We start from the raw sequence: 27,784 nt of genomic DNA, 5'->3' as shown, positions 1-27,784 counted from the left end.
AGTTAAATTGCTCCTCTCCACCCTTGTGCTGGTGAATCATTTCAGAAAGAAATGAGAAATAGCACATACACTAGTCCAGACCCGGGGATGTGCGCACCACAACTCTGTGCAGACTTGCCAAAAATGCGCATAAACAGCGTAAATTTGTGAAAATGGAAAAATCAGCTTCGTCAGTCCCTGCCTATGCCAATGCTTAATGCCCATGTGCAGTTTCAGACTGATTGGCCAAACCATTGAAGAGCAAAATGGATGCAGACAGAAGGAGTTTTCCTCATTTTATAGTGGGATTGTCGATTAATCAGTTAATATATGCTTGATAGATCAATTCTTAATGGCGATTAATCGATTGTAGATTAATCATTAACATCCCTAGTGGTGACTATACAGTAACAGTATAGTAATCTCAGTCAATCTATGGTACATATGCAGTAACTATATATACTATGTAACTATACAACACCGATACGGTAACTATACAGTAACTAAGCAGTAGCTATGCAGTAACTATGCAGTAAGTGTGCAGTTGTTAAGCGGTAACTAAGCAGTAACTATACAGTAACTAATCAGTAACTATGGCAACTGTCTGCAGTGGTGGACCGGCAGGGCTGCGACCCGAACACCCGCTTCCTGGTTCCTCCCCGGACCGTCCACTGGGTGGCGCTGCTGCAGCGAGGAAACTGCACCTTCAAGGAGAAGATCCTGAAGGCGGCGGCCTTCAACGCCTCCGCCGTCCTCATCTACAACAACTCCACCGACAAGACCGTCAAGATGGGACACGAAGGTCAGAGACACTGTGTGTGTGTGTGTGTGTGTGTGTGTGTGTGTGTGTGTGTGTGTGTGTGTGCGTGTCACAGCACTGGTTGTCATGTATTGGCAGAACATCTGATTTTCAGCCAGTAGAGAAGCAGCTTATTCTGTCATCCACAGCCATTTATTTTCTGAAGTTCTACATCAGGGTTCAGCAGGTTTCCTGAAGCTGCGTGGAGCTTCGTTCCTCTCTGACTCGCCGTCTGTTGCCGTGACGACGCGCGGCAGACGGCAGACGGCGGGCTTTGCCGTGTTTTGCGCAGTTTGTCCTGTGATATTTTCCAGTGGTTTTACCAGGCGACGCACCTGAACAGATCTGTTCAGGAGCTGACTGAGCCTTTCTCTGGATGAAGTGTCGGCCAAGCTGACTTTGACAGAAATCCCTCAAACAGGAAAAAATAAGATTCAACATTCAACGTTTTTCATTCTAACTGTAAACACGTGTCTGAGCTGTGAATGACTGTCATCCATCATATAGCTGTCAGTATGCGGCATGACGCACAGAGTGGAGGCGGAGCTTCCTCTGTAGATGTCAGGGACTGGCTGGTGGAGTCCCCCCCCCCCCCCCACACACACACACACACCACACACACACACACACACACACACACACACCTCCAAAGCCAAACTGTCCTTGGGGTTCGTCGCCAACTTGTGTTTGGCTCTTCGCCAAATATCACTGAACCGTTTCCTCCACTGGGCAGCGGTTTCCTACCAGAGCAACATGGCAGCACAGCAGAGCCGGCCTTCAGTTACTGACTGAATGACTGACTGTTTACTGGCTGCAGAGAGTAAGGAGAAGAGGAGAAAGGAGAGGAGGAGGGGAGGGGAGGAGAGGAGAGAGGAGAGGAGACAAGGAGAGAGGAGAGGAGAAGAGGAGGAGGGGAGGAGAGGGAGGAGGGGAAGAGAAGAGAGGAGACAAGGAGAGAAGAGAGGAGGATGGGAGGAAAGAGGAGAGGAGACAAGAAGAGAGGAGAAGAGAAGGGAGAGGAGAGAGGAGGAGAGATGGGGAAGAGAGGAGACAAGGAGAGGAGAAGAGGAGGGGAGGAGAGGAGACAAAGAGAGAGGAGGAGAGAAGGGGAGAGGAGAGGAGGGGAAGAGAGGAGGAGGGAGAGGAGAGGAGGATGGGAGGAGAGAGGAGGAGGTGTATATAGGAGGAGTTTTGGTCTGAGGATCAATGTCTTATTCTAAATATAGCGGGTAAAGTGTCACTAATTGATGAGGTCACTCCGACCTCACGATGTGTGTGTGTGTGTGTGTGTGTGTGTGTGTGTGTGTGTTTGTGTATCACTAATCACTAGGATAATGATAGGGTAAGATTTGGATCAGATCCAAACTTCGACATCCCACCAATATAGTTTCATTTTGCATGTGTGGACTAGTTTAGCAGCACTAAACTCGTATTGTCAGGCCTAATGTCAACGATCTGCACTGTAAACATTACACAAGGTGAGGCCATCTCCCTCTGCTTTGTCAGTGAATTTACTACTTTGAATTTACCCTCTGTATGAAATGTGTTATGTAAATAAAGTTGCCTTGCCTTGAATGCAATTCATGCAACACTTAATATTAGAAAACTTTTTATTGGCACAATAAAAAATCAAGTATGATGAACTTTTGTGCAAAACAGATTTTAGTGCAAATCAGACAGACATATGCATCCAAATGCTGCTGCGTTTTCAAGTTGGTTTTTTTCCCCAAACACGTCTACCTCTTGTGACTGGCTGGTTCTCATTGTTCACGTAAAGCGGAGTGGATTTTTACCTTGTGAGGCAGCAGGATTCACGAGATCACGATCACGCGAGATCATCTGGTGTATCAGGTTAACTGGATTTAGGGCAGGCGGTGAGATTTGGGCACAAAGATAAAAAGAACGGCTCACAAAGTACGACTCGGTTCCCTTCGTTCATACCAAAGAGCCGTTGAAAAGAATCGGATCGTTCAGCTGAGATGTTTCAGACGGACAGAAAAGACAAGATGGAGGCAGACGGTTCTTCTTCTCTGCTGCTTCTGACCCAAACAGCTCGTAACGCTTCATGTTAATGAGCTTGTTAAGAAACCACTAAAACTGACATGTTGAGTCTGTCGTGTGGCATTATGGGTACTGTAATATTGTACCAGTTGGACCAGCAGAGACGGATTGGCCATGTGGAAGTTCTGGAGAAGTCCAGAACGGCGGCTGGTCTGGCCCATTCATACTTTTAATGGATTCAGAACAGCCTGGATAGCAGCGTCTATCTTGTCTATAGCGTCTCCATTGTTATTATTACTCCTCCTTGGTTCTGGCGCACAGCTTGACAACAGCTTGACAACATCGTTAGTCCCGCCGGTGGCTCTGATTGGCTAATCGTTAGTCCCCCCCGGCGCTCATCGGACCGATCATTTTTCAACCGAGAAACCGCTGTTTCATGTCACGATGCCAGACCAGAATGAGGACGACTGCTTCCAATTCTTCCGGTAGAGTGGCGAGGGCGTCCCACAGTTTGTCGGTGTATTTCCACCCTCCCCCTTCATCAGGAGGCCACAGCTCCACAGCCGCCGGTGTAACTTGATTTGGAGTGACTGGGTGGTGGAGTGGTGGTGGGAGGGGCCGGCAGCTGGTTTGGGATTGATTTGGTCAAAGCAACATGGAGAGCAGAAAACGCAGAGAAAAGGGTGCTGCTGAAAAAATATGTGATAAAAAGCTGAAGTCATTGGAGAGCGGCCTCACTGTGTCCTCCATCTCTCGGAGAGTATTCTAGTGAAGCTAGAGTAATATCATATTATTATGATGCTAATTGGTATCGTGATGCCTCGGCTGGTGTAGCATCATGAGGTCAGATCAAGGTGTCGTGACCCGGCCAGGGACTGTGGAGTATATCTTCTGATGATACAGTTCTGATATCTCTGTTAAGTAACTCAGGCTGGGCTGCACCAACTTGGCGTGAACAAAGTGGTCGAGTTGCTCTTGAGATTAACACAAAAAAAATGGAAGAGATTGTATTTGGCTCACCATCTGACTCTCATAAAGTTTCTATTGTTATCCATAATGAAAAAATCAAGCAGGTATTTTCATATAAATACTTGGGTGTAATGATAGACCATCTGTTATTGTTAGAGCCATTTCTAGAAAGCTTTTATAATTTCCTATTCTTTTCAATTATTTCAATGTAAATAGTTTGGCAGCCCCTAGTGGTAGTTTTTGGTGCTAAACCAAACGTATGGCATCACCTGACCTCACAGAAGCCCCTTAATTAAGGCAGGTGTGCTGAAATGGGAACTGTGGAAGACGCCGTGAAGACACAGTCTTCAACCGCAGCGTGTTTTGGTTATTTTGTTTTGATTTAATCTTAGTTTGTTTGATGAATTTGTTTATTCCCCACTGGTTTTTGATTGGTTTTTATTTTTGGGAATGTTTGTTTGTTGGTTCATCTATGACACGACAGTCAGCCGAAACAGTTTATAGCATAACCCAACAATTATCGGTAGCCATTCGAACCCCTGGACCACCCGAACTCCGTGGATCATCATCAAACTGTGAGTAACTACCAGTTAACTTCAACACAGCGCGTTGATCATGTCATGGCGTCTGTGGGCGGCAAGCCGCAATAAAGTTGAAGACTCTCAACGATATGACATGAATGGAAGAAAAGAGTTAACGTCAATGTGGAAAGCAAATAAGAATTAACTATGAAGTGTGGATGACGACTCTTTATGGAAATAAAAGGACTGAATTTGTCTCGAATAATTTCTCTAACTGGACGATTATCACTACGGCTTGCACTGAATTGTTCTGAAGATAATGTGATAAACTGGTGGAATTCTGTGGAACGGATTATACCGTATGGATTGTGGATATTACATTTCTTTTCTACATTCAATCGCTTTGCTACAGTATTGTGGATGTAACGAATCACGCTACTATTTAAAGTCGGAAACAACGTTATATAAGCCTATTCCTGGCAGTGCGCTCTGCGCTGTACAAGTAAAAGAAACGTAGCCGTGAATACAGAGTTAAGAACGACATTCTGTTCAACCTTGAATCAACTTCTATTCAATCACATTGTTTGATATTTATCTGGGCAAAGTGGAATGTTGCAATTAAGCTACAATGGCTGACAAAAAAGATAATTCTAAAAATGAAATCGAGCCTATCAATGAGAATGCAGAGGCAGCCAATGAGAAAAGGACTGTCAAGGTTACTGAGAAGGCAGTGGAGGCCCAGCTTACTAAATTGCTAAATGCAAGGAAAGCAAAGCTTGGAAAGTTGACCAGCAAAAGAAATTGTATTGAACCTCTCTTGATTGATTATATAAACATTAAGGAAGTGCAACAACTTAAATCAGTGTTTGATGATCTTATAAGTGAATTCACAACTTTGCATTATTCAACACAAGAAATTATGTCTGAAGAGGAAAAACAGGGTGACCATAATGACTGGTATTTACCTAAGTTGCACTATTTCAAGGATTTCCAAGATGCAGTAAAGAAATGGGTTGTTAAAGCTTCAGCTTGCATTCAAGACACGCCTGAACCTTCCACTGAAGCTCGACATAAGGATATTTCTACAGTTTCTGTTGGAATGATTAGTAGATCCAGAAAAGGTAGTCAGTACTCATCCAGCAGCAAGTCCTCTACAGCTTCCTCTGCCCGCAGAAAGGCCGAGGCTGAGAGGGCAGCACTTTTTGCACGAGCTGCTGCTTTAGAGAAAAAACATGCTTTGGAAAGAGAAGAGACAAAGCTACAAGCTGAAAAAGAAAAACTAGCCCTTGAAACTGATATTGCTGCAACTACTGCAAGAATACAGACATTGGAAAAATTGGAGGAAAGAGACTTTGCTGTAAAACAAAAGGCAATGAAAGAATGGTCCAACCCCGAGGAAGAATCGGAAAATGATGACGGTGGCAATGATGATGATAGTGAGGATACTAATTGAGGGAATTGGATCATGATGCCTCTAGTGGTGAAGGACTGGGAACACAAAGAAAATCCTCACAAATGGAGCATCAGAGGAGGCCTTCAAGCCACAGACAACACAGATCTCACCACTCAATGAATTTAGATGGACTCAATTTGAGACATGATGGCCGCTCAGATACAACACAAAATGATGATGTGAAAAGGGGTGAGCTGTTCCAAATTATGAAAAGGCAAAATGAAATCACAGAGCTGTTGATTAAGGAACAGCGACACGCTCTGCTTCCAAGAAGAGAAATCCCAGTGTTCAAAGGAGATCCACTGCAGTACCTCACTTTCATACGTGCATTTGAACATGTTATCGAAGGCAAAACTGACAATTTTCGTGACTGCTTGTTTTTTCTTGAGCAATTTACTGAAGGACGTCCCAAAGAGCTTGTTTGAAGTTGTCAGTATATGGATCCTAAAAGAGGCTACCTGGAAGCAAAAACACTGCTCCAAGATAACTTTGGAAATGACTTGTTAATAGCAGCTGCCTGCTTAGAAAAGGCTCTTGGCTGGAATGCTATTAAAACAGAAGACAGGAGAGGATTGAGTGACTATGCACTGTTTCTCAATGGCTGTTGTAACACCATGCAGGATGTGGAATTTGTGGAAGAGATGAATAATCCTTCAAATATGAAAAAAGTGGTGTCAAAGCTTCCCTTTAAGCTTCGAAAAAGATGGAGGACAACTGCATATGATCATTACGAGAGGAACAAAACAAGAGCCAGGTTTGTTGACCTTGTTAAATTCATCGAAAGACATGCAAAAATCGCATCAGACCCACTCTTTGGAAATATCCAAGAGACTGAACAGAAGAAAGATTTCAAAACAAACAAGTTCACTACTAGCAAGTCCAGCCATGGCTACAAAGGCAGCAGCTTTGTCACTGTAGCAGAGACTGGAGTCAAGAAAGAAGTTACTTCCAGTGCTCCAGTACCAACACAAAAGTAATTTACTGTGCACAAGACTTGTCTATTCTGCACAAAAGACCATACAACCGAATCCTGTCAAATCAACAGAAGACTTCATAAAGAGAAAATTGAATGTCTAAGGTCACAAGGCATTTGTTTCAGTTGTCTGACCAAAGGTCATCTGAGCAAGGACTGTCAGAAGAGACTAACATGTGAAGTGTGCTCCAAAACGCATCCAACTATTTTGCATATTTACAGAAAAAAGAGTGACTCCGTCGAAGATACACAAAAGACATCTGTGAGCAGTACGTTGGTTTCTCTTGAAGCCAACAGTGTTACTGGGGCCGGTAATGAAAGTATAACCCTCTCCATTGTCCCAGTTCAAGTCAAGCTGTCAAATTCCAATGAAGTTATTAAAACTTATGCATTCCTCGACCAAGGCAGTACTGCATGTTTCTGTACAGAATCCTTGCAAAGGCAATTAAATGTTAAAGGGAGCAAGAGAAGAATCCAATTAAGAACAATGGGCCAGGTAAAACCAGTCACCACTACCATTCTGACAGGTATGGAAATCAGCAGCATTGATGGAAAGGACTTTTATGCACTGCCAAAAATGCACACTCAGAACCAAATTCCTGTCACAAAGGAACACATACCCACACAATCTGCAATTGAAAAATGGAGTTACCTGAATGAGGTCAGACTGCCTCAAATTGATGCGGAAATCAGATTGCTGATTGGAACTAATGTGTCCAAACTGATGGAACCTTGGAAGATAATTAATAGCCAGGATGATGGCCCTTATGCAGTCAAAACTGTCTTAGGATGGGTTATCAATGGATTGATAAATGAGAACAATTGTGGAATGGAAAGTAACTCAAGTGTGACTGTCAACCGCATTTCCATTGGCAAGCTTGATGAACTTTTGACCCAGCAGTACAACCATGATTTCCCGGAACGGAAATATGAAGAAAAGGCTGAGATGTCCATAGAGGACAAAAGGTTTTTACAGATCATGAACAACACTGCAGAGCTCCAGAACGGGCATTATCAATTGGCCTTGCCTTTCAAAGAGGATAATGTCATCATGCCAAATAATCGCCCATTGGCAGAGCAACGACTTAAGCCACTGCTTAAGAAATTCAACAAGAACCCAAAGTTTCTTGATGAGTACAAGTCATTCTTGGAGGGAGTAATAGAAAAGGGCTATGCCGAGATTGTACCACCTGAGCAAGTTAACACAGAAAATGGAAAAGTATGGTACCTACCACACCATGGGGTATATCACCCAAGAAAACACAGCTTAAGAGTTGTATATGACTGCTCTGCATCATTCCAAGGAGTCTCCCTTAACAGCAAACTTATTCAAGGACCCAATCTCACGAACACCTTGTTAGGAGTCTTGCTTCGATTTAGGAAGGAACCAGTCGCAGTCATGGCAGATGTTGAAAGCATGTTCCACCAAGTCAAGGTTGCACCTGCACACAAGGACTTCTTGCGATTCTTATGGTGGCCAGGTGGAGATGTTAGTAAGCCCATTACTGAATACAGGATGACTGTTCATTTGTTCAGAGCCACATCATCTTCTAGCTGTGCAAGCTATGCTCTGACCAAGGCAGCTGAGGACAATAAGAATAATTATTCTGCTGAAGCAATCAATACTGTCAAAACTAATTTTTATGTTGATGACTGCTTAAGATCCATGTCTTCTGAGGAAGAAGCCATCTCACTGTGTAAGGAGCTCCAAGATGTTTGCGCCCAAGGAGGGTTTCGATTGACTAAGTGGATAAGTAATAGCAGAGCTGTGCTTATGTCAATACCGGAGACTGAAAGAGCCAAAGAGGTGAAAAGCTTAGACCTGGAGAAGACCCGGAGACAACCTGCCAGTTGAAAGAGCACTGGGCATTCAGTGGAGTGTAGAGGAAGACGACTTCAAGTTTGAAGTAAACCTGAAACCCCAGGCAAAGGGGAAACAGTGTAAAAACAGAAAGTTCACTCTACACAGTGGATCCAATATTACAAGGAGGAGTTCTGAGAGTAGGGGGTAGACTGGGCAAGATGGCTATGCCAGAAGAGAGAAAGCATCCAGCCATGCTCCCGAAAATTCATCATGTTTCCAAAATCCTGCTCAGAGACATTCATAATCAAGTTGGACACAGTGGCAGAAATCACATGCTATTAAAACTGAGACAACAATACTGGATCCCATGTGCAAACAGTCTTGCAAGAAAAATAATAGAATGTGTCACCTGTCGACGTCTACATGCCAACGTTGGAGAACAAAAAATGGCGGATTTACCAAAGGATAGAATTACACCTGACCATCCACCATTCACTCACGTCGGTGTAGACTACTTTGGCCCAATGGAAGTTAAGAGAGGACATAACATTGTGCAAAGGTACGGAGTCATATTTACCTGCCTTGCCAGCCGAGCAATACACCCGGAACTGGCTCATTCACTTGATACTGACTCGTGTATCAACGCATTCAGGCGCTTCATTAGTCGGAGAGGCCAAGTCAAAGAAATCCGGTCAGACAATGGAACCAACTTCATAGCAACAGAAAAGGAATTGAAGGATGCCATGAAGGAATGGAACGTCAACAAAATAGAAAAAACACTACAGCAAAAGGGTGTTTCATGGATTTTTAACCCACCCTCAGGTGCACACCACGGTGGGAAAGGCTGATTTGCCTTGTAAAGAAAACGTTGTCATCAGTTTGCAGACAACAAACTCTTGATGACGAGGGACTTCACACAATCTTATGTGAGGTAGAGGCTATACTCAACAGTCGTCCATTAACTACAGTTTCAAACGACCTTAATGATCTTGAGCCACTTACACCTAACCATCTTCTACAACTCAAAATTCAACCCAACTTGCCACCAGGTCTATTCAAACCGGAAGATCTATATACAAGACGTCGATGGAGACAAATACAGTATATCTCAGACTTGTTCTGGACGCGATGGGTAAGGGAGTACTTACCATTGATGCAGCAAAGACAAAAATGGAACCGCATCAGGAGGAATTTCATTGAAGGAGACGTCATAATGATAGCAGACTCTAACGCTCCCCGCGGGTCTTGGTTGATTGCAAGAATCCTTGAAACCCGACCCAGGGCAAGAGGATTGGTACGATCTGTACTTGTAAAAACAAAAACGAACAGCGTTTTATGGCTCGAATTATTTTGTTTATTGTTTAGCTCAATGGCCATAACAATAGGGGCCGGTGTGTTAGAGCCATTTCTAGAAAGCTTTTATAATTTCCTATTCTTTTCAATTATTTCAATGTAAATAGTTTGGCAGTCCCTAGTGGTAGTTTTTGGTGCTAAACCAAACGTATGGCATCACCTGACCTCACAGAAGCCCCTTAATTAAGGCAGGTGTGCTGAAATGGGAACTGTGGAAGACGCCGTGAAGACACAGTCTTCAACCGCAGCGTGTTTTGGTTATTTTGTTTTGATTTAATCTTAGTTTGTTTGATGAATTTGTTTATTCCCCACTGGTTTTTGATTGGTTTTTATTTTTGGGAATGTTTGTTTGTTTGGGGTTTTGGTTTGGTTCATCTATGACACGACAGTCAGCCGAAACAGTTTATAGCATAACCCAACAATTATCGGTAGCCATTCGAACCCCTGGACCACCCGAACTCCGTGGATCATCATCAAACTGTGAGTAACTACCAGTTAACTTCAACACAGTGCGTTGATCATGTCATGGCGTCTGTGGGCGGCAAGCCGCAATAGTTATCTTGGAAAGACCATACTGAAACTGTCTGCAAAAGGACAAAACAAAGAATTTGGTTTCTCCGCCGCCTTGGGTCTTTTGGGGCGAGTCGACAAATTCTTCTTTTGTTTTTTACTTCTGTGATTATGAGTTGCTACAGTATTATAATAACACATGGTACAAGTGTTTGTCCACTACTTTAAAGTCAAAACTGCTCCACCAAATAAAAATCTGCTCAAAGATCGTAGGCCAATCACTTGAGAAACTCTATGAATCAGCCGACCATAATAACATATTAAGGCAGGCCAACAGCATCGTCTCTGACCCCGACCTCGTCCTGAACAGAGAATACAAATTGTTAAAAATCAAATGGTAGATATAGGGTTCCACGATTTAACAGGGTTAGACTGAAGCACTCTTTTGTACACCAGTCAATCCTAAAATTAAATATGGAGCTTAATCCCAGATCAAATGTACATTGAAGGGCCTTGAATATTGTCTTTTGTGGTTGTAATGATATGCTGAATGTATGTATCTTTGTGTCCTGTCTTGGTGGGCTGGTCTGGGTCAAAGTCCAGGGTTGTTGTTTTGCCCCAGTATGGTACTGTAGTACTAGAAGTGATTTTGTAAAAAAAAAAAAAAAATATATATATATATATATATATATATATATATATATAGATATGAGTGTGCAGATTTGGAGTTTGAGTCTTATGAAAGGTTTTGATTCATGGACCAGAGATCACCTGCAGCTCTAAAACTCCTTGTTCACAAATCCAGTTGGGACCAAACTCTCTCTGAAGAAATTAACTGCAGACTCTGAGATTTGGAAATTGCAGAAGTTCATATTGCGATTTTGATTCTGTTTTTTTCGATGAATTGTTCAGCTCTCACTGGTCCTGTGCAGTCCTGTCTGTCTGAAGATCCAGTCAGTCTGTCGGTCTGCCCAGAGAGCAGCTGAGTCACCTGGATCAATACTCCTCATATCAGCCTCATGCTGTACTGCAGACAGACAGACAGACAGACAGACAGACTGGCTGCCCGGGATTTAAACCAGCAACCCTGACATACGGATGGAGGATGCAGTGCAGTCATAGTGTTTCCTTCAATATAAACTTTACATTTAGGTGTTCAGAAACCTGTTCAAACACATTCCTCTCTTTGTGTATAATCCACTTTTTGGAGAGTTATTTTTATTTTTCTTATTATATGTGAGGTTTTTCTCTCTTTTGCATGGTGTTTATTCATATGAGTCTCTGCAATCTTTTTTATAATGAAGCTTTACTTTAGCATCTCCACCAACAGGGATGCTATTCCGCTATTTAGAGCTTAAACAGCCTATCAGAAGTCAGAATACTTTACAGACGTTTTACATCCATGTCAGACCCATATTGAACTGACACTGGATCAAAAGCTCAGTCGCTTTCAGAGAGAAAAGTGTTTTCAATCCCATAAATCACAGTGTAAACAAAGCCAGGTTGATTCTGCTGTAAAGTGCTTGTAAAGAGGCTCTGCAGCGTTTTCGTCTTCAACACTGAGGTCTAAATGCTGCTCCACTCCGTGGAAACAGGTCAGAGGTCAGATCTTTAAACGGATGGCTGTTAGAAACAAACCACAAAGCACCGAGGCAACACATGTGAAGTGTAGAAAATGTAAAAGCTTTTATTCTCATGGCTGAATGGCTTCATGTTTGTTGCATCTTCATGACTGTTGCTCTTGGTTACCAAAAGAGCCGTGTGCCATGTTTCAGTAGTGAATAATACAAACTGCCTCTGACATCTCCCATGTTTCATTATTCACCTCTGTGGCAGCATGGGTGGGTGCTGGCTGGATGTTGGGTGGGTGCAGGCTGGGTGCTGCTCGGACTTGTGAGGAATGTGTCTGGGTGCCTGTGGGGGCTGATGGGAGACGCACCCAGCCTCACCCTGTCAAGACACCCTGAGGTGGGGGTTGAGCTGAAGAATTAATTTCCAAAACGCTTTTTTCTATCTGCTTGGGAAACAATCCTAACCTGAAGCTGATCATTCACTTTGTGTAAAACCTGGAGGATCCGGTCTGTAAAAGTCAAGTTTATTTGTAAAGCCCTTAATCACAGTTACAGTCTCACAGCACCACACTATGAAGCTGACTGAGCTTTAAACGATCAGTAAAATCCTAAAATCAGTTCTGTATCTAATAAGGCTGGGTATTGGCAAGGACCTCACGATACGATTGTTTCACGATACATTGCGATACTCTATATAATTTGCTGAAAATTTAAAAATAGAGCTGAAAATACAACTTGCTGTGTACCACCTGGTAGTCTAATATGTACATCACATTATATTGATAACTCAGCGGACAAATTGAGTCAAAACTATTTAATTCAAAGGGATTTGAGGGAAATTTAAGGACATTTTAAATCCGTTTAAAACATGAATAATTTTTTTTAATGTATCGATACGAGGGGCTGGAAAATCGAAAATATTGCAATACTCAGCTGTATTGATTTTTTTGCACAGCCCTAGTATCTAACTGGTAACCAGTAAAACAGGAGATACATGCTCTCTTCATTCAGTACCAGTTCAGATCTGAGCTGCTGCACTCTGAACCAGCTGAGACTGAGGCAGGAAGAGACTTACAGCAGTCTGAACAAGATGAGATAAAAGCATGGATGACCTTCTCTAGATCTGAGAAGGATAATAACAACTCAATTGTAGAAAGCAAGACTGCACTGCTCTCTTTACCTGTTCTTCAAACGTCAGGTCAAATGTCAAAGATCACTCAGATTTCTGTTGGAAGACACACTGCCAAGGTCTTTTAGAACAGTGGGGTCAACCTGGGGGACGTGAGATGATTTATGGGATAGGAAAAACTTATATTTCTACTATACAAATTTATTATCATGTCCATTTTTCTCTAACTTGTTTTTTTTCTTGTGAAATATTGAATAGTTTTCAGCCTCCCTGCCTCCTCCTGATAATGAATCAAACAACATGAAAAGGGAAAATGATTCTTTGTAGTGGTCTAATCTGATCCCAAAAATATTGTTGGTGTTCAAAAAAGAGTAAAGAAAAAAAGTTTTCTAAAACTTTAGATCAAAACAGGAGTTTGAAGATAGTTTTTAGGGTTTGGGGAATCTAAGTTAGGTTTCCTCAGGAGAGGTTTAAAACTAGAGGGAAACGTACCGGAGGCAAGAGAGCTGTTTACAATAGATAAAATGCTGGATATACTGTTTTGGAGTCATCTTAAGGTATATCTTTGGAGAGGTAAGGCACACTTCATGGTATCATGGTTGACAGTGTCACCAGTGTGAGAGTGACTACTCAATACCAAGAACTAACGCTGCTTGATTCTCCTTTAGGGGTAAAAATATCTTTTACTTGATTTGATTCTTTTAATGCAATGCATTTTGCTTGTTTTTTTATATGAATTTTATCTTTTTATCTGTCTTTTATCTGCCTTCTATTGATGTAAAGCACTTTAAGCTGCATGTTGTGTATGAAAGGTGCTATACAAATAAAGGTTATTATTATTATTTGTGTGAATAACATCAAAAGGAAAGGAAGACCATCTTATGCCAGAGATCGTTTCCTTTCAAAACAGTAGAGAAATTAGTTCCAAGTTTCTTAAAATAGTGATAAGAGGTATAAGATAAAACAAATAACATCTGGAGTCGAATGGTTTCTACCGTTTTCTACCAAAAACCCCTCGGGCGGCTCTGGGGTTAGGAGAGAGGTTAACAGTCACCTTGAATAGTTCTTTTGAGTTTTGAAAACCGTACATTGTTTAATCAGTGTGACTGCTCCCAGTGTTTGATGTTTCCCGGTCTTGAAGCTCAGTTGCTGGTTGTTCCTGCAGGAACTGGCGACACGGTGGCGGTGATGATCACCGAGGCTTACGGTAAGGAGATCCTGGCCCATCTGGAGAGGAACCTGACGGTTCTGGTCACCGTGGTTGTCGGCCAGCGCAGCCCAGCCAAGAACATCAACCGAGGATCGCTGGTCTTCGTCTCCATCTCCTTCATTGTCCTGATGATCATCTCATCAGCCTGGCTCATCTTCTACTTCATCCAGAAGATCCGCTACACCAACGCCCGCGACCGCAGCCAGGTAACACCTTAACACAGTAGCTAACACAGTAGCTAACACGCTAGCTAACACACTAGCTAACACACTAGCTGACACACTAGCTGACACACTAGCTAACACACTAGCACCACCAGGTAACGGCCCTGTCACAACCCGATCTGAGTCGCGTATGTGCGCTGTCTCTGTCCAATCTAAGACTCCAGCATCTGCTTATTCACATGAAACCTACTATACTTTGCTTTATAATCTACAATATGCAATGATTTGCTGACTTGCGAAATACGATCGACTTCTCTTTTACTTTCAAGACTCATACCCGAATACGTAATGTTTTGACACCTTGGTGAAACATCAAATGAACATTTGGGACAGTCAATAATAGTATATGATTGGAAACAAAGTAGTATCCAGTTATGGAATTATATTTATCACCACTTTGGCTGATGTGATGTGAAACATGATGGGTTTGTTTGCTACATCAGTTAACTAGCCAACTCGGTAACATTAGCGATTAATATAAAATGGCCATGACAACATAAAAGCTATAGCTGGCTAGTTTAATGCTATTCAAGTGCGAGACGATTACATTTGTCTTTCCAATTGAAGATACACATCAATCTGTGGTAGTGACAGAGCTAATGGCCAAAATTTAAAGGTGGGTCTCGCGCACATGTGCGACTCAGATCGGGCGATGACAGTCCCTGCTCCACTACAGCCATCGGCCGTCAGCCATCGAAGGAATGATTCCTTCACCAGCACTGAAAGATGCTCCTTCGACGAGGCGCGTCCTTGTCAGTCTCATGAACTAGCTTCTCCAGCTGGACAGCCTCCCTCACCCCCGCTGTCCCCCAGCAGGTTCTTGGGTTGGGAGAAGCTCGTTGAACTCGTTCTGAACAGTCTTCCACCAGGCCCAGACGGTCCCAGCAAACCCTCACTACAGATTTGGGTTTACCAGGTCTGTGCCCCCCAACCCCACCCCCGCCTGATCCAGCTCACCACCAGATGATGATCAGTTTTCATCTAAGCTCCTCTCTTCACCTGCGTGTCCACAACATCTGGCCTCAGGTCTGATGAAACAACTATAAAGTTGATCATCGACCTTTGACCCGAGGAACCCTGGTACCATGTACACTTATGAACGTCGTTGTTTTGGTGTTTTTTTATGGTTGGCTCAGCAGTCCAATAATGACAGACTGTCCAGGTTCAGATCAAGAAGGATGTTCCTCCCAGTCGCGCCCCTCCTGGTTCCCAATCATCGCCAATGTCTGAATTTAATTCAGATTTGGATTTATGGAGGCGGTTTGTGGATCCTTCTCCAGCACCCCTCCACCACCACCCACCCCCCACCACACCCCCAACCCCCGTCTCCAACAAGGTCGGCACTCTGAACTGCTGTTAGGTGCAAACACTCCAACAGCAGCCAGTTTTCCTGTTTGCAACTTCTAACACAGAAACATAAGGTTGTGATTCTGGGAGGGGCTAATGGTAAATTTCTAAATGCATTGATGCTGATGGTAAATATTTTAATGTGTTGATGCTAATGGTAAATAGCTTAGTGTATTGATACTGATGATAAATATCGTAATTTATTTATGATGATGAGTATCTAAATGTATTAATGCTGATGGTATATGTAAGGGATAATGCCCGACGAGTTGTCCATTATCAGGAATTAATGGACGACGGAGAGGCCAGGGGCATTATCCCACTTATACCATTGATTTATATATTCATGTGTTTTGTAATCAAAATCTAAAGTGTTTCACAAGCCATAACTCAGTTTCCCTGGTAACACCTGAGGGTTTGACTAATACCTGGAACAATCATTACCTTCCCATAAGGTTCTTATGCAACGGAAACGTTGTTCACTGCTCCAGTAAATAGGACGAACCTTAGATACGACTTGGCAGCAGGAGATATTTCTATATTATTGCTCATAGAACCCTTTGGCTCAGCTATTAGCCAGAAAGCTAACGTTATGCTAGCAACATTCAAAGTCAATAACATAATAATAATAATAATAATAATACATGACATTTATATAGCGCTTTTCTCGGTGCTCAAAGACGCTTTACAAACACAGCTGCGGCTGCAGCGAAGGCCCTGTCGCCCCAGGTCCGGTGCTTTGTCCTGATGGTTTGGAGCAGGTTAGCGTCTGCGGACCTGAGGTGACGGGTAGGGGTGTGGTGGTGGAGGAGGTCAGAGAGGTAGGGGGGGCCAGGTTGTTGATGGCTTTGAAGGTGGTGAGTAATATTTTGAAGTGAATCCTGTATTTGATCGGGAGCCAGTGGAGGTCATGGAGGCCGGGGGTGATGTGATCCGTGCGGCGGGTGGAGGTGAGCAAGCGGGCAGCAGAGTTTTGGACATATTGGAGTTTATTGAGGACATTGTTTGATGAGCCATATAGGATGCTGTTGCAGTAGTCGAGCCTGGATGTTATGAATGCATGTATGAGTGTTTCAGCGGCGGAGAAGGATAGAGAGGGTCGGAGACGGGCGATGTTCCTAAGGTGGAAAAAAGCTGTTTTTGTGATTTGGTTTACATGAGGGAGGAATGAGAGGGTGGGGTCGAGGATGATTCCAAGGTTGCGGACGTGAGTGGAGGGGGGGGGGGGGGGTTGACAATGGAGCCATCGATGTTGAGTAAGAAATCCTGGGTGGAGCGGGTGAGGGAGTTAGGGCCGATGATGAGGAGTTCAGACTTGTTGCAGTTGAGTTTCAGGAAGTTCTTTTGCATCCATGTTTTGATGTCAGTGAGGCAGGTGGTGAGGGTGGAATGGGTGGCTACGGAAATGGTCTTGGTGGAGAGGTGGAGCTGGGTGTCGTCTGCATAGCAATGAAACTGGAGGCCATGATGGCGGAGGATCAGTCCAAGTGGTAGGATGTAGAGGATGAAGAGCAGGGGACCAAGTACTGAGCCCTGGGGGACACCATGAGTGACTGGGGCAGTGGTGGATTTGCAATTGTTGATGGAGATGAATTGATGTCTGTCGGAGAGATAAGATTTAAGCCAGGAGAGGGCAGTGCCGGTTATGCCAAGGGAGAACTGGAGGTGAGTGATGAGGATGGAGTGGTTGATGGTGTCGAAGGCAGCGCTGAGGTCAAGGAGAATAGGGAATAAGGGAATAACAAACAAACAGTAAATATAATTTGACAGTATGTTTAACAACAAGACTAGCTAGCTATCCAGCCATGTCATTGTCCCCAAATCAATATCAAGATTTTCACAAACAAATCAGGCTCAAACGGAGGCTTTGACTGCGTCCCTGTTGCTATGGTTACTCATTTTAGATACAGGCTGATGCTACGTAGCCAGCGCATTAATTTAGAACGGTGAACAGACAGTTTCACTGGAACTACTTAGTAGGTGTCCACCCTGCAGCCAATCAGAATCGAGTATTCACCCAGACCATGGTATATCTTAATATATTGATGCTAATGGTAAATATCTTAGTGGATTGACGCTGATGGATAGAAGGCAGGCAGCTCAGCACTTTACTGGTAAACTAGGAGAAACGCTGACCGGTTCAGAGAGATCCCAGTCACACTTGTTCCCTGTCCTCCTCTTCTCCTCTCCTCCATCTTCCTCCTCCCTCCTTCCTCCTCCTCTTCCTCCTCCTCCTCCCTGCTGTTCAGGACAGTGAGAGGAAGCAACCATGAAAATTTGATGTGGTAAATCTCTGCTGAAAGCTTAATGGAGCAGCTGTGTGGTAAACCCTCCACCCCACCCACCCCCCCTCTCCCCCCACCCCCACCCCCCCTCTCCCCCACCCACCTCCCTAGTGTAATTCAACCAACCAACAAGGACGGCACTCAGAAAAGGGAGTGGACAGCATCCTCTACAGTGAACGGCCACCTTGTGCTGCAGCGTCCCTTCATTTCACCTTTCCTCTGACTTCTCAGTGCAGTTAGTTTCTCCTTCTGTCCAGGAACTTTCACTCTGTTCAGTAGGCCTGGATCATATTTAATAGCAGGGATAATGGGACTAATGTGAGCAGCCACAGTCACTGACTACTAGGGCTGCACGATATATCGTTTCAGCATCGTCGTGGCGATGTGCGGGACGTGCAGGACGTGTGATGTTAACTCAAACACGTCATGCTACAACTTTTTTGCTGCTTGATACAAAAGGAAAACTCACACGGTTCTCATTTTCCATGACTAATCTACAAGAGAAGTCTGTCTGATATAACATCATTTTCTCTGATTTAAGGGTTTGTTATCAGAGTAGCGTATGTTACCTTTCCAGCTTTCGCGGCTCTGAACCGTAGTTGTGAAGCCTCTGGTGTTGTGCTAGCCTGTTTTAGCTTAGCCTGGCTCGTAGCCGGTAACAAGCTTTTTACTGAGAGTCCGGACCAACTCTGCAGTGGAGAGCTGGCACTTTATTTCGGTACAGCAGTGAACATAATGCACGGCTTCTCCCTGATGTTCTAAGCTCTTTTCCCGCTAACTATGCTAACTTTACTTAGCATCCTGCAGCTCACTCTGGCTGCGGCTAAACACACACTCACTTCCTGCTACGTCACAAGGCCACCTTCTTAAAGGGGCAAGGCTTGATAGAGCTATTCAAGTCATTTGGTGAAAATTCCTGTATTTTTTCATATCACAATATATATCGCAGAAAAAAAAATATTGCAATGTCAGTTTTTTCCAATATCGTGCAGCGCTACTGACTACGTTTACCTGGACAGCAACAATCTGATATGAACCTGATTAACACAACAGTCTGAATAAGAAATTGTAATCAGCATTTTCTGATCCCCTGAACCTGAATAAAGTCATAGTCAGTAAGCAGAATCTCATGAAGACATGTGCAGTATTCTGGTTTCAGTCTCATTACTGAAGCGGTTCAGACTGTAAACACCTGGACCAGGACTCTCTGTAGACCGCCTGACGCTCCTCTGTCTTCCAGAGGCTGAACTGGTTTCAGAGGAGAAAGAGACTGACAGCAGGAAACAGAAGGAGAGGCTGAAACTGAGCATGCTCAGGATTTAGAGGGAAACAGAGATCATGAAGTTTTCAGTAAAGTCTGAAACTGTCCGAGTCTCCGGTGATCCTCCTCTGTCCTGCTGACCGGACTTTGCTCCGCAGCTGGAGACAGGAACATGAATGGAACAGTTCTGTAAGAATCACATGGAGACACATTAATGTGAATATTTTCTTATTAAGAATATGGCCAATAGTCAGATTATTGCTGTCCATGTAAACTTAGTCACCATCTAACATCACTGTCTTTAATGAATGCTGTGCTTCCAAGAGTTTATAAAGTCACTGTAATTCACTCATGGAAGGAATGTCCTCTACATCTTTCTGTAAGCCGGCTCTTCATGTTCTCCAGTTAATCCTCAGGGTTCGTTTGCTCTCAGTATTCACCTTCACCTCTCTCCCTCTTTTTTCTTCTGTTCTCTCTCTCTCTCTCTCTCTCTCTCTCTCTCTCTCTCTCTCTCTCTTTCTCTCTCTCTCTCTCTTTCTCTCTCTCTCTATTTCAGCGTCGTCTTGGTGATGCAGCTAAGAAAGCCATTGGGAAGCTGACGACGAGGACAGTGAAGAAAGGAGATAAGGTAAAAAGTGTACTAGTATTAGTTTGTTTGTTTGTTTGTTTATTTAGATCCCCATCAGCTACTGTACTGTAACACTAGATAACAATACATCAAATACATAACAGACAATACATCAATACACATCCGTAACATTCATACTCACAATAAGACTCAATACATAACACAACCACTTAGACACACAACAACAAACACCAACTCAAAGCCTGTCTAATACATACAGTAGCTCTATATAACAATTTCATCTCTTGAGTAATTGAGAAAAAGAAATCACTTAGTCAACTCATCCATTAAATCACAAATATAAGTGGGATGGACAGCAGCAGCTCAAAAACAAAAAGTCATATAATATTCTACACTATGCCTTGTGTAAACAAATACAATCTTAACTTTTTGTTAAAACATGTTGTGTTACTTTCTGAAATCCAAAAACATGGTAATGAATTCCATGCCACCATTGCTCGATAATAGTTCTACACTGCGTGCACAATTATTAGGCAAGTTGTATTCCTGAGGATTAATTTTATTTTTGAACAAATACAGTGCTCTCAGTCAATCCAAAATGTTAATAAACCTCAAACCTGAGTATTCAACAAAGGAAAAGTGAGTTTTGGCTTTCTCAGGAGAATATCTATGTGTGCACAATTATTAGGCAACTATTAGTGTGCAGAATTATTATGCAACTAAATGAAAAACTAAACATTTCCCATCTCACTTGTTTATTTTCATTTATTAGAGTAAGAATAACAAATGAACAACTCCAAATTTACAAATAAACACTTCTGACATTTCAACAAATATTCAGTGACCAATATGGCCACCCTTCTTTTCAATAACTGTCATGAGCCTTCCATCCATGGAGTCTGTTAGTTTCTTGATCTGTTGATGATCAACTTTTCGTGCAGCAGCAACCACAGCCTCCCAAATGCTGTTCAAAGAGGTGTATTGTCTTCCCTCACTGTAAAGCTCATGTTTAAGAAGGGCCCACAAGTTCTCAATGGGGTTTAGCTCAGGTGAGGAAGGGGGCCATGTCATTATTCTGTCATCTTTAAGGCCTTTGCTGGCTAGCCAGGCAGTGGAGTACTTGGATGCATGTGATGGAGCATTGTCCTGCATAAAAATCATGGCCTTCTTGAATGATGTAGACTGTTTCCTGTACCACTGCTTGAAGAAAGTATCTTCTAAAAACTGGCAGTAGGTTTGGGAGTTGATTTTAAGTCCATCTTCAACCCGAAAAGGTCCAACTAGCTCATCCTTAATAATAGCAGCCCATACCAGTACCCCACCTCCACCTTGCTGGCGTCTGACTCAAAGTGGAGCTCTGTGCCCATTAGTGATCCAGCCACGGGCCCATCCATCTGGTCCGTCAAGAGTCACTCTCATTTCATCCGTCCATAAAACCTTTGAAAAGTCTACATCAGACTCCATGGATGGAAGGCTCATGACAGTTATTGAAAAGAAGGGTGGCTATATTGGTCACTGAATATTTGTTGAAATGTCAGAAGTGTTTATTTGTAAATTTCGAGTTGTTTATTTGTTATTCTTACTCTAATAAATGAAAATAAACAAGTGAGATGGGAAATTTTTAGTTTTTCATTTAGTTGCATAATAATTGTGCACACTAATAGTTGCCTAATAATTGTGCACACATAGATATTCTCCTGAGAAAGCCAAAACTCACTTTTCCTTTGTTGAATACTCAGGTTTGAGGTTTATTAACATTTTGGATTGACTGAGAGCACTGTATTTGTTCAAAAATAAAATTAATCCTCAGGAATACAACTTGCCTAATAATTGTGCACGCAGTGTACACAGAGGCAACAGAAAACAACCCTCTGTCTATGTCTATCTGAAAAAAATGATAGGTTACTATAAAGTATTTCTGGGGTTTTAGTTATGATGATATTTGTAATAAAGCACACTAGTTGTACTAGTAGACACTAGTACTGCTAGTGCTGCTAGTACTTTTGGTGATGTTAGTAGGACTGTTAGTACTATTAGTACTGTCTCAATCATTTCCATTACAGCTGAACAGCCATCTTTCCATCAGATCCTGTGGAGTTTAGATGGTCTGTTTTGGACTACGACTCCCAGCAGGCTTAGCTCCCAGCATGCTCCTGTTGTTCCTGACTGGACATTTTGACCAGTGTGTTACTATCAGAGCCTGGTCTCATTCTCTAGTGTCTGCATGTGGACTGGAGACGCATCGCATTTCCACTTTGTTGTTGTTGTGAGCAGATGTGTGTCTGACCTCCAGATGTTCAGCTCAGCCTGGCTGTGTTTACACTTTGATTTTTTGTGCTTTTGCTTTATTAGATTACAATCCGATCAGGTTAATTCAGGGGGAAAGGAGTTAGGTTTAAGACTAGTAGAGGGAAACTATTTATTTTATTTATTTATTTTATTTTATTTATACAGTTTAAAGTTACAGGGACAGTGCACATTAATAGACATTTCTGTAAATGTGCCAGTTTAGCCATCTTGGCTAATTTTCAGCTGCAGTCCCTGGGCAGGTGTGATGACAGCTACAAAAGACACATAAAATACATTAAATCAGGAACAGCAATACTGTACATATAGCAGGGCACACTTCATAAGAACACATACAATACTTTAAAACAAGGACAACAATACATAAAACATAAAACAAAAAACAAAGCACGCTCCAGGTTATTTGAATAAGTCACAGAGTATGGTCACACACTTGATTGTCTTTTAACCATGATTTTAAATTAATTTTAAATGAGCGATATGTGTCACAGTCTCTGATAAGTGTTGGCAGACTGTTCCATGTGTGAGCTGCTGACTGGCCGAAGGCAGTCAGTCCTCCTCAAAGGTATTATATAACCCCTCTTACCCAGACCTAGTATGTCTATCATCAGCTGTTTTCTGCTTTATAAAAGCACTAAGGGGGGGGGGGGAGCCAAGCCATACAGAATCCTATAGACAAGAGAAGCATCTATAAATTTGATAAGATTGTCCCAGCTCAGTAAATTATGATTTCTTAGGCAGTAACAATGGTGATGGGTGTTTGGCTTCCTGTCAAGCACCTTAAGTGCCTGGTGGTATACTGACTGTACAGGTTTGAGTGTTGTACAGGAGGCTTGTGCCCAGCTAGTCAAACAGTATGACCAATATGACATGATCGTGACATTATAATATAGTGTTGCTGCCTTAGTAGTTAGACAGTTTCTGATATGGCGGAAATTTGACAAGTTGAACTTTACTACATTTGTTACCATCTTCATTTGTTTTTTAAATATAAGATTAGAATCAATTGTTACACCAAGATATTTGAAATCAGATACCACTGTCACCTTTCCCCTGCAACATAAACGTTAGGTCTTGATTTTAAGGGAAGAGGTCTTAGTTTTAATGTTTAAAGTCTTACTAGTTTGCTAATAATGCCTGGTGTGGTTACAGTCTCAGATGAAGTCACACAGATCCACTCTCTCACCTCAGGACTTCACTGCTTTGCTAAACGCCACCTGAGCAGCAGTTTGAGTGACAGGAGAGTTAACTGGCGGGCGGAGCGGTTTACTGCAGCAGACTCAGTTATTTACGGTGTTCACCTTCAGCCCGCCGCTTCAGATGAACCGGTCAGAGTGATCGACGATGACCGGACGGGAAGAGGTCAGAGGTCACGGGTCCAGAGTGTGTGTCGTGTCGAAAGAGATGACGCGATTTATCAATCTTGACACACACCGTGAGGAAGATGAGAGGCAACAGTTGAGCAGAATATCAAGGAGGAAGCATAGTATGGGCAGAAATATGTCACAAGAAACTGAAATTGAATTATTTATATTTGAATTTGAATTGCTCAACTTGAATAATTGCATTAAAAAACTGAATTTGAATCACATAATTTCAATTTGTATTGTTTAACTTGAATAATTGCACTGAAAAACTGAATCTGAATAGCATAATTTGAACGAACAAGACACTGAATTTGAATTGTGAGAACTGAATTCAGTTTCAGAGCCAATTAATTCAATTTCATAATATTACATTCAGTTTCAAGTTTATTGGAATTCAATTTCAAACTAATAAATTCAATTTCAAATTATGCTATTCAGATTCAATTTCTAGTGACACATATTTCTGCCCATAGCAGAGAGCCAGGCTGGTTCACTGTCCCAGACCAACAGTCAGTCAGAGGAGATACAGCAGACTGTTTACCTTCTGAAGCAGAAAACACTCATCATTCACTGCAGTGGACCACAACCCACTGACTAGTTAACTAACTAGTTAGCTTGACTGATTAACACCCTGACTAGTTAACATACTGACTGCTTAACACTGACTAGTTAATACATTGAGTAGGTAACATTCTGGCTAGTCAACACTAGAGTTGTTCCGATACAGAAACCAGGAATGCCGCCTAAAATGCTGGATCGGGTACGCGATTACCTTGCGAGGCAGCTGGATTCGCGAGATCACGATCACGCGAGAATCCATCTTGCCAGGCTTCAGGTTCTGCGTTTGTGGCCGAACCACAGCGGTGCGGACCAATCGGCGTCCTGTGAGGGCAGCTGGGGGCGGGGCTTAGGTGTGACGACCGCGAGAAGCGACTGTTCGTTCACAACATGGCGGCTCCTAAAGAGGCTGCGTAGATGCTGCTGTCACATCAGTTACTTCTGAACTGCAGAGGATTTCTTCATTGAAAGAAGAGCAAAGAACGGCACTGAAGGCTTTTCTGGATGGAAAAGATGTTTTCGCTCTTCTCCCGACCGGCCTCGGCAAGAGTTTGTTTATATAATAATAATAATATAATAATAAACTTTATTTGTATAGCACCTTTCATACAAGAAATGCAGCTCAAAGTGCTTTACAACAAAGAAATTTCATACATGAAAATAGACAGAATGAGCATAACATAAGATGGAAAATAAAACCCACTGAATAATAATAAAAATAAAGTTAAGAAATAGAGTACATAGAATAATTAAAATCAAGTAAAATACAACATTTTAAAAGAAGTGCAGCAGTGCATAAGTGCGAAGCAAAGTGTAAAAAAAAAAAAAAAAGTTTAAGGCCTGTATCAGGAAAGTCGTAGCTAGTTAAAGGCTAAAGGGAAGAGATACGTTTTTAGCTTTCTTTTAAAAATACTTAGTGAGCTGCTTCCCTGATATCTACAGGCAGAGTGTTCCAGAGCTTTGGGGCGTAATGACAAAGGCTGAATCCCCGATTTTCTTTCAGCTGTTGCTGGGAACCTCCAATAAACCAGCAGCTGATGATCGCAGTGTTCTTGAAGGCAAGTAGTGAACAAGGGAGTTAGAAATGTAGCTTGGTCCTAGCCCATTAAGGGCTTTGTATATAAGGAGGAGGAGCTTAAAATCAATTCTAAATGTTACAGGAAGCCAGTGTAGAGCAGCTAAAACTGGACTAATGTGCTCTCTGCTCTTGGTTCTGGTTCATAGCCGAGCTGCAGAGTTTTGAATGAGCTGAAGTCTCTCAGTGTTTTTTTCCGGGAGACCAGTAAAAAGTGCGTTACAGTAATCGAGTCGGCTTGAAATAAAGGCATGAATCAATTTTTCAGCATCTTTTTGATTTATAAATGCTCGTACTTTAGCTATGTTTCTATGGTGGAAAAATGATGTTTTTGTCACCTTGTTGATGTGGGACTTGAAGCTTAGATCTGAATCTAGGATAACACCAAGACTTGTAACCTCAGATTTAATCCAGGGAGTCAGTGTTCCCAGATTATTAAACAGCATTTCCCTTTTTGTTTTAGGGCCGACTAGTAGGATTTCAGTTTTGTCCTCGTTTAACTTTAAAAATTTTTTGCTCATCCATTTATTTATTGCCAAAAGACAGGTAGTAATGGAGTTTATAGCTGCAGCATCATTTGGTTCAGCAGAGATGTAGAGTTGCGTGTCATCTGCATAACTATGGAAACATACATTGTGCTCTCTGATGATGTCACCAAGTGGCAGCATGTATAGTGAGAATAATAACGGACCAAGGCTCCCTGTGCAACCCCAAAGCAGATGTCATGTTTCTCAGACACATGATCTCCAAGACTGACGGAAAACTTTCTCCCTTTGATGTAAGTTTTGAACCAGTTTAACACACAGTCAGAAAGACCAACCGACTTTTCAAGACGATTGATTAGGATATCATGGTCAATCGTATCAAACGCTGCACTTCAGGTCTAAGAGGACAAGAATTGAGACTTGAGTTTAGTCTGAGGTCGCTGATTATTTTAGTAAGAGCAGTTTCAGTGCTGTGGTTTGTTCTAAAGCCTGATTGAAATTCCTCCAGGATATTATTTTCTTTAAGAAAGGAGTTTATTTGCACTGAAACTATATGGTTCGTTGATCTGATTGGTTGAAGTTAGCCCGTGACAGACAGATGGTTCATCCAATCACCTGCCAAGTATTTTTTGAAAGCGCCCGCCCTTTTCCAAACAGTTTCCAATGACGACTTCCCAGATGGTTCTGTGTAACAAACCATCTGGAGCGTCAGGTTAGGTACGCGAGTTTATGCACCGATCTGATATCACATAATTTATTAGCCCCGAAAAAAATCAACTTTAAAGTAGTTTCACTGGGATAAAACGGCCGTTTGCCGGAAATCGATACTTATATACTAAATTTATACTGTTACTCTACTATTTAAAAATTTTAAATGTCTTTTATTTTACTAAATTGTGACTGCACTTTAACAGTTTTTTTTAAAGGAATTGTTATTTATTCCTAGACTTATTTATTTATTTATGTTCTTTTTCAGTTATGACTGACTGTCAAACTAGATAATAAAGTTCTGTGGCATTCATATTTTTTTTTTTAACGCACTGGTATGGGATTGGTACTGGGTATCGGCCGATACACAAGTTCAGGTATCGGAATCGGTATCGGGAAGAAAAAAATGGTATCGGAACATCTCTAGTCAACACATTGACTAGTGAACAGCCTGACTTGTGAACATATTGACGAGTTAACCCCCTGACTAGTTAAAGAGTATCCAGCTCTGAATAAAATGTGCTGCAGACAGAACAGCTTTATAGACCTGGACCTGGATCTGGATCTGGATCTGTTCTTGGATCTGTTCAACCAAACAAATAAGCTTTATTTGGATTTGCATTCATTCATAAATGTTTTCCCCTTGTAATCATTGCCTTTGTTATTACTAAAGCAATAATAAACTTTGTTTTACAATGAACAAACAACAACCATAAACAGGCTATAATAAACACAGTCATAAACAACCACAGCCAGCAACCACAATTATAAACAGGAAACAATTATTGGATGCCCCCCCAAACACACACACATACACACACACACACACACACACACACACACACACACACACACACCTAACTGGGCGACATGGAACGGTCAGTTAGAAACATCTTCCTTATGAACATTATTTTCAGTAAAAATTGAGAAGGAAAAACGCATCATTCACACTTTGCTGAATATGGTGTTCGGCTTCAGAAGCACTTTCTGCAACCTGATTGGTCGGCTTCATCGCCTTAACGAGGCAGTTAGCGCCTTCAGGAGTCAAACCCTCGACCTGATTGGCCGGTTCAGGCCTGGTTCCGCTCTGCAGCCATTTCCCTGCAGACAGTCGGCTGTCCGCTCAGGCAGAATGGATATTGATCCAACAGCAGCTGCCAGCAGGAAAGGTCATCAGCCTACAGAACAACCCAGAGCTGTTCAACACAAACAGACCAGAGCAGCAGAGACAGAGCTGTTCAACACAGACAGACCAGAGCAGCAGAGACAGAGCTGTTCAACACAGACAGGCCAGAGCAGCAGAGAC

The 27,784-nt window shown here is 42.4% G+C and overlaps 1 protein-coding gene across 1 annotated transcript in view; it reads left to right on the top strand.

The window, feature by feature from the left end:
* Positions 1-589: 589 nt before the first annotated feature.
* LOC139665556 (E3 ubiquitin-protein ligase RNF130-like) overlaps positions 590-27,784 on the top strand; it is a gene marked incomplete at its 5' end in the record, with an annotated part of 36,316 nt that continues 9,121 nt past the window's right edge. The window contains 3 exon segments of the mRNA XM_071544608.1: positions 590-781; positions 14,228-14,478; positions 19,946-20,024. Of these exon segments, the coding sequence (XP_071400709.1) occupies positions 590-781; positions 14,228-14,478; positions 19,946-20,024 (522 nt within the window).

This window comes from Centroberyx affinis, unplaced genomic scaffold (assembly GCF_046629955.1).
Source record: "Centroberyx affinis isolate AG114_WGS23_722 - 3 ecotype Tasmania unplaced genomic scaffold, CSIRO-AGI_Caff_v1 ptg004613l_1, whole genome shotgun sequence".
NCBI lineage: Eukaryota > Metazoa > Chordata > Actinopteri > Beryciformes > Berycidae > Centroberyx > Centroberyx affinis.
The sequence above is the reverse complement of the archived record's forward strand: the minus strand, read 5'-3'. Positions and strand labels throughout refer to the sequence as shown.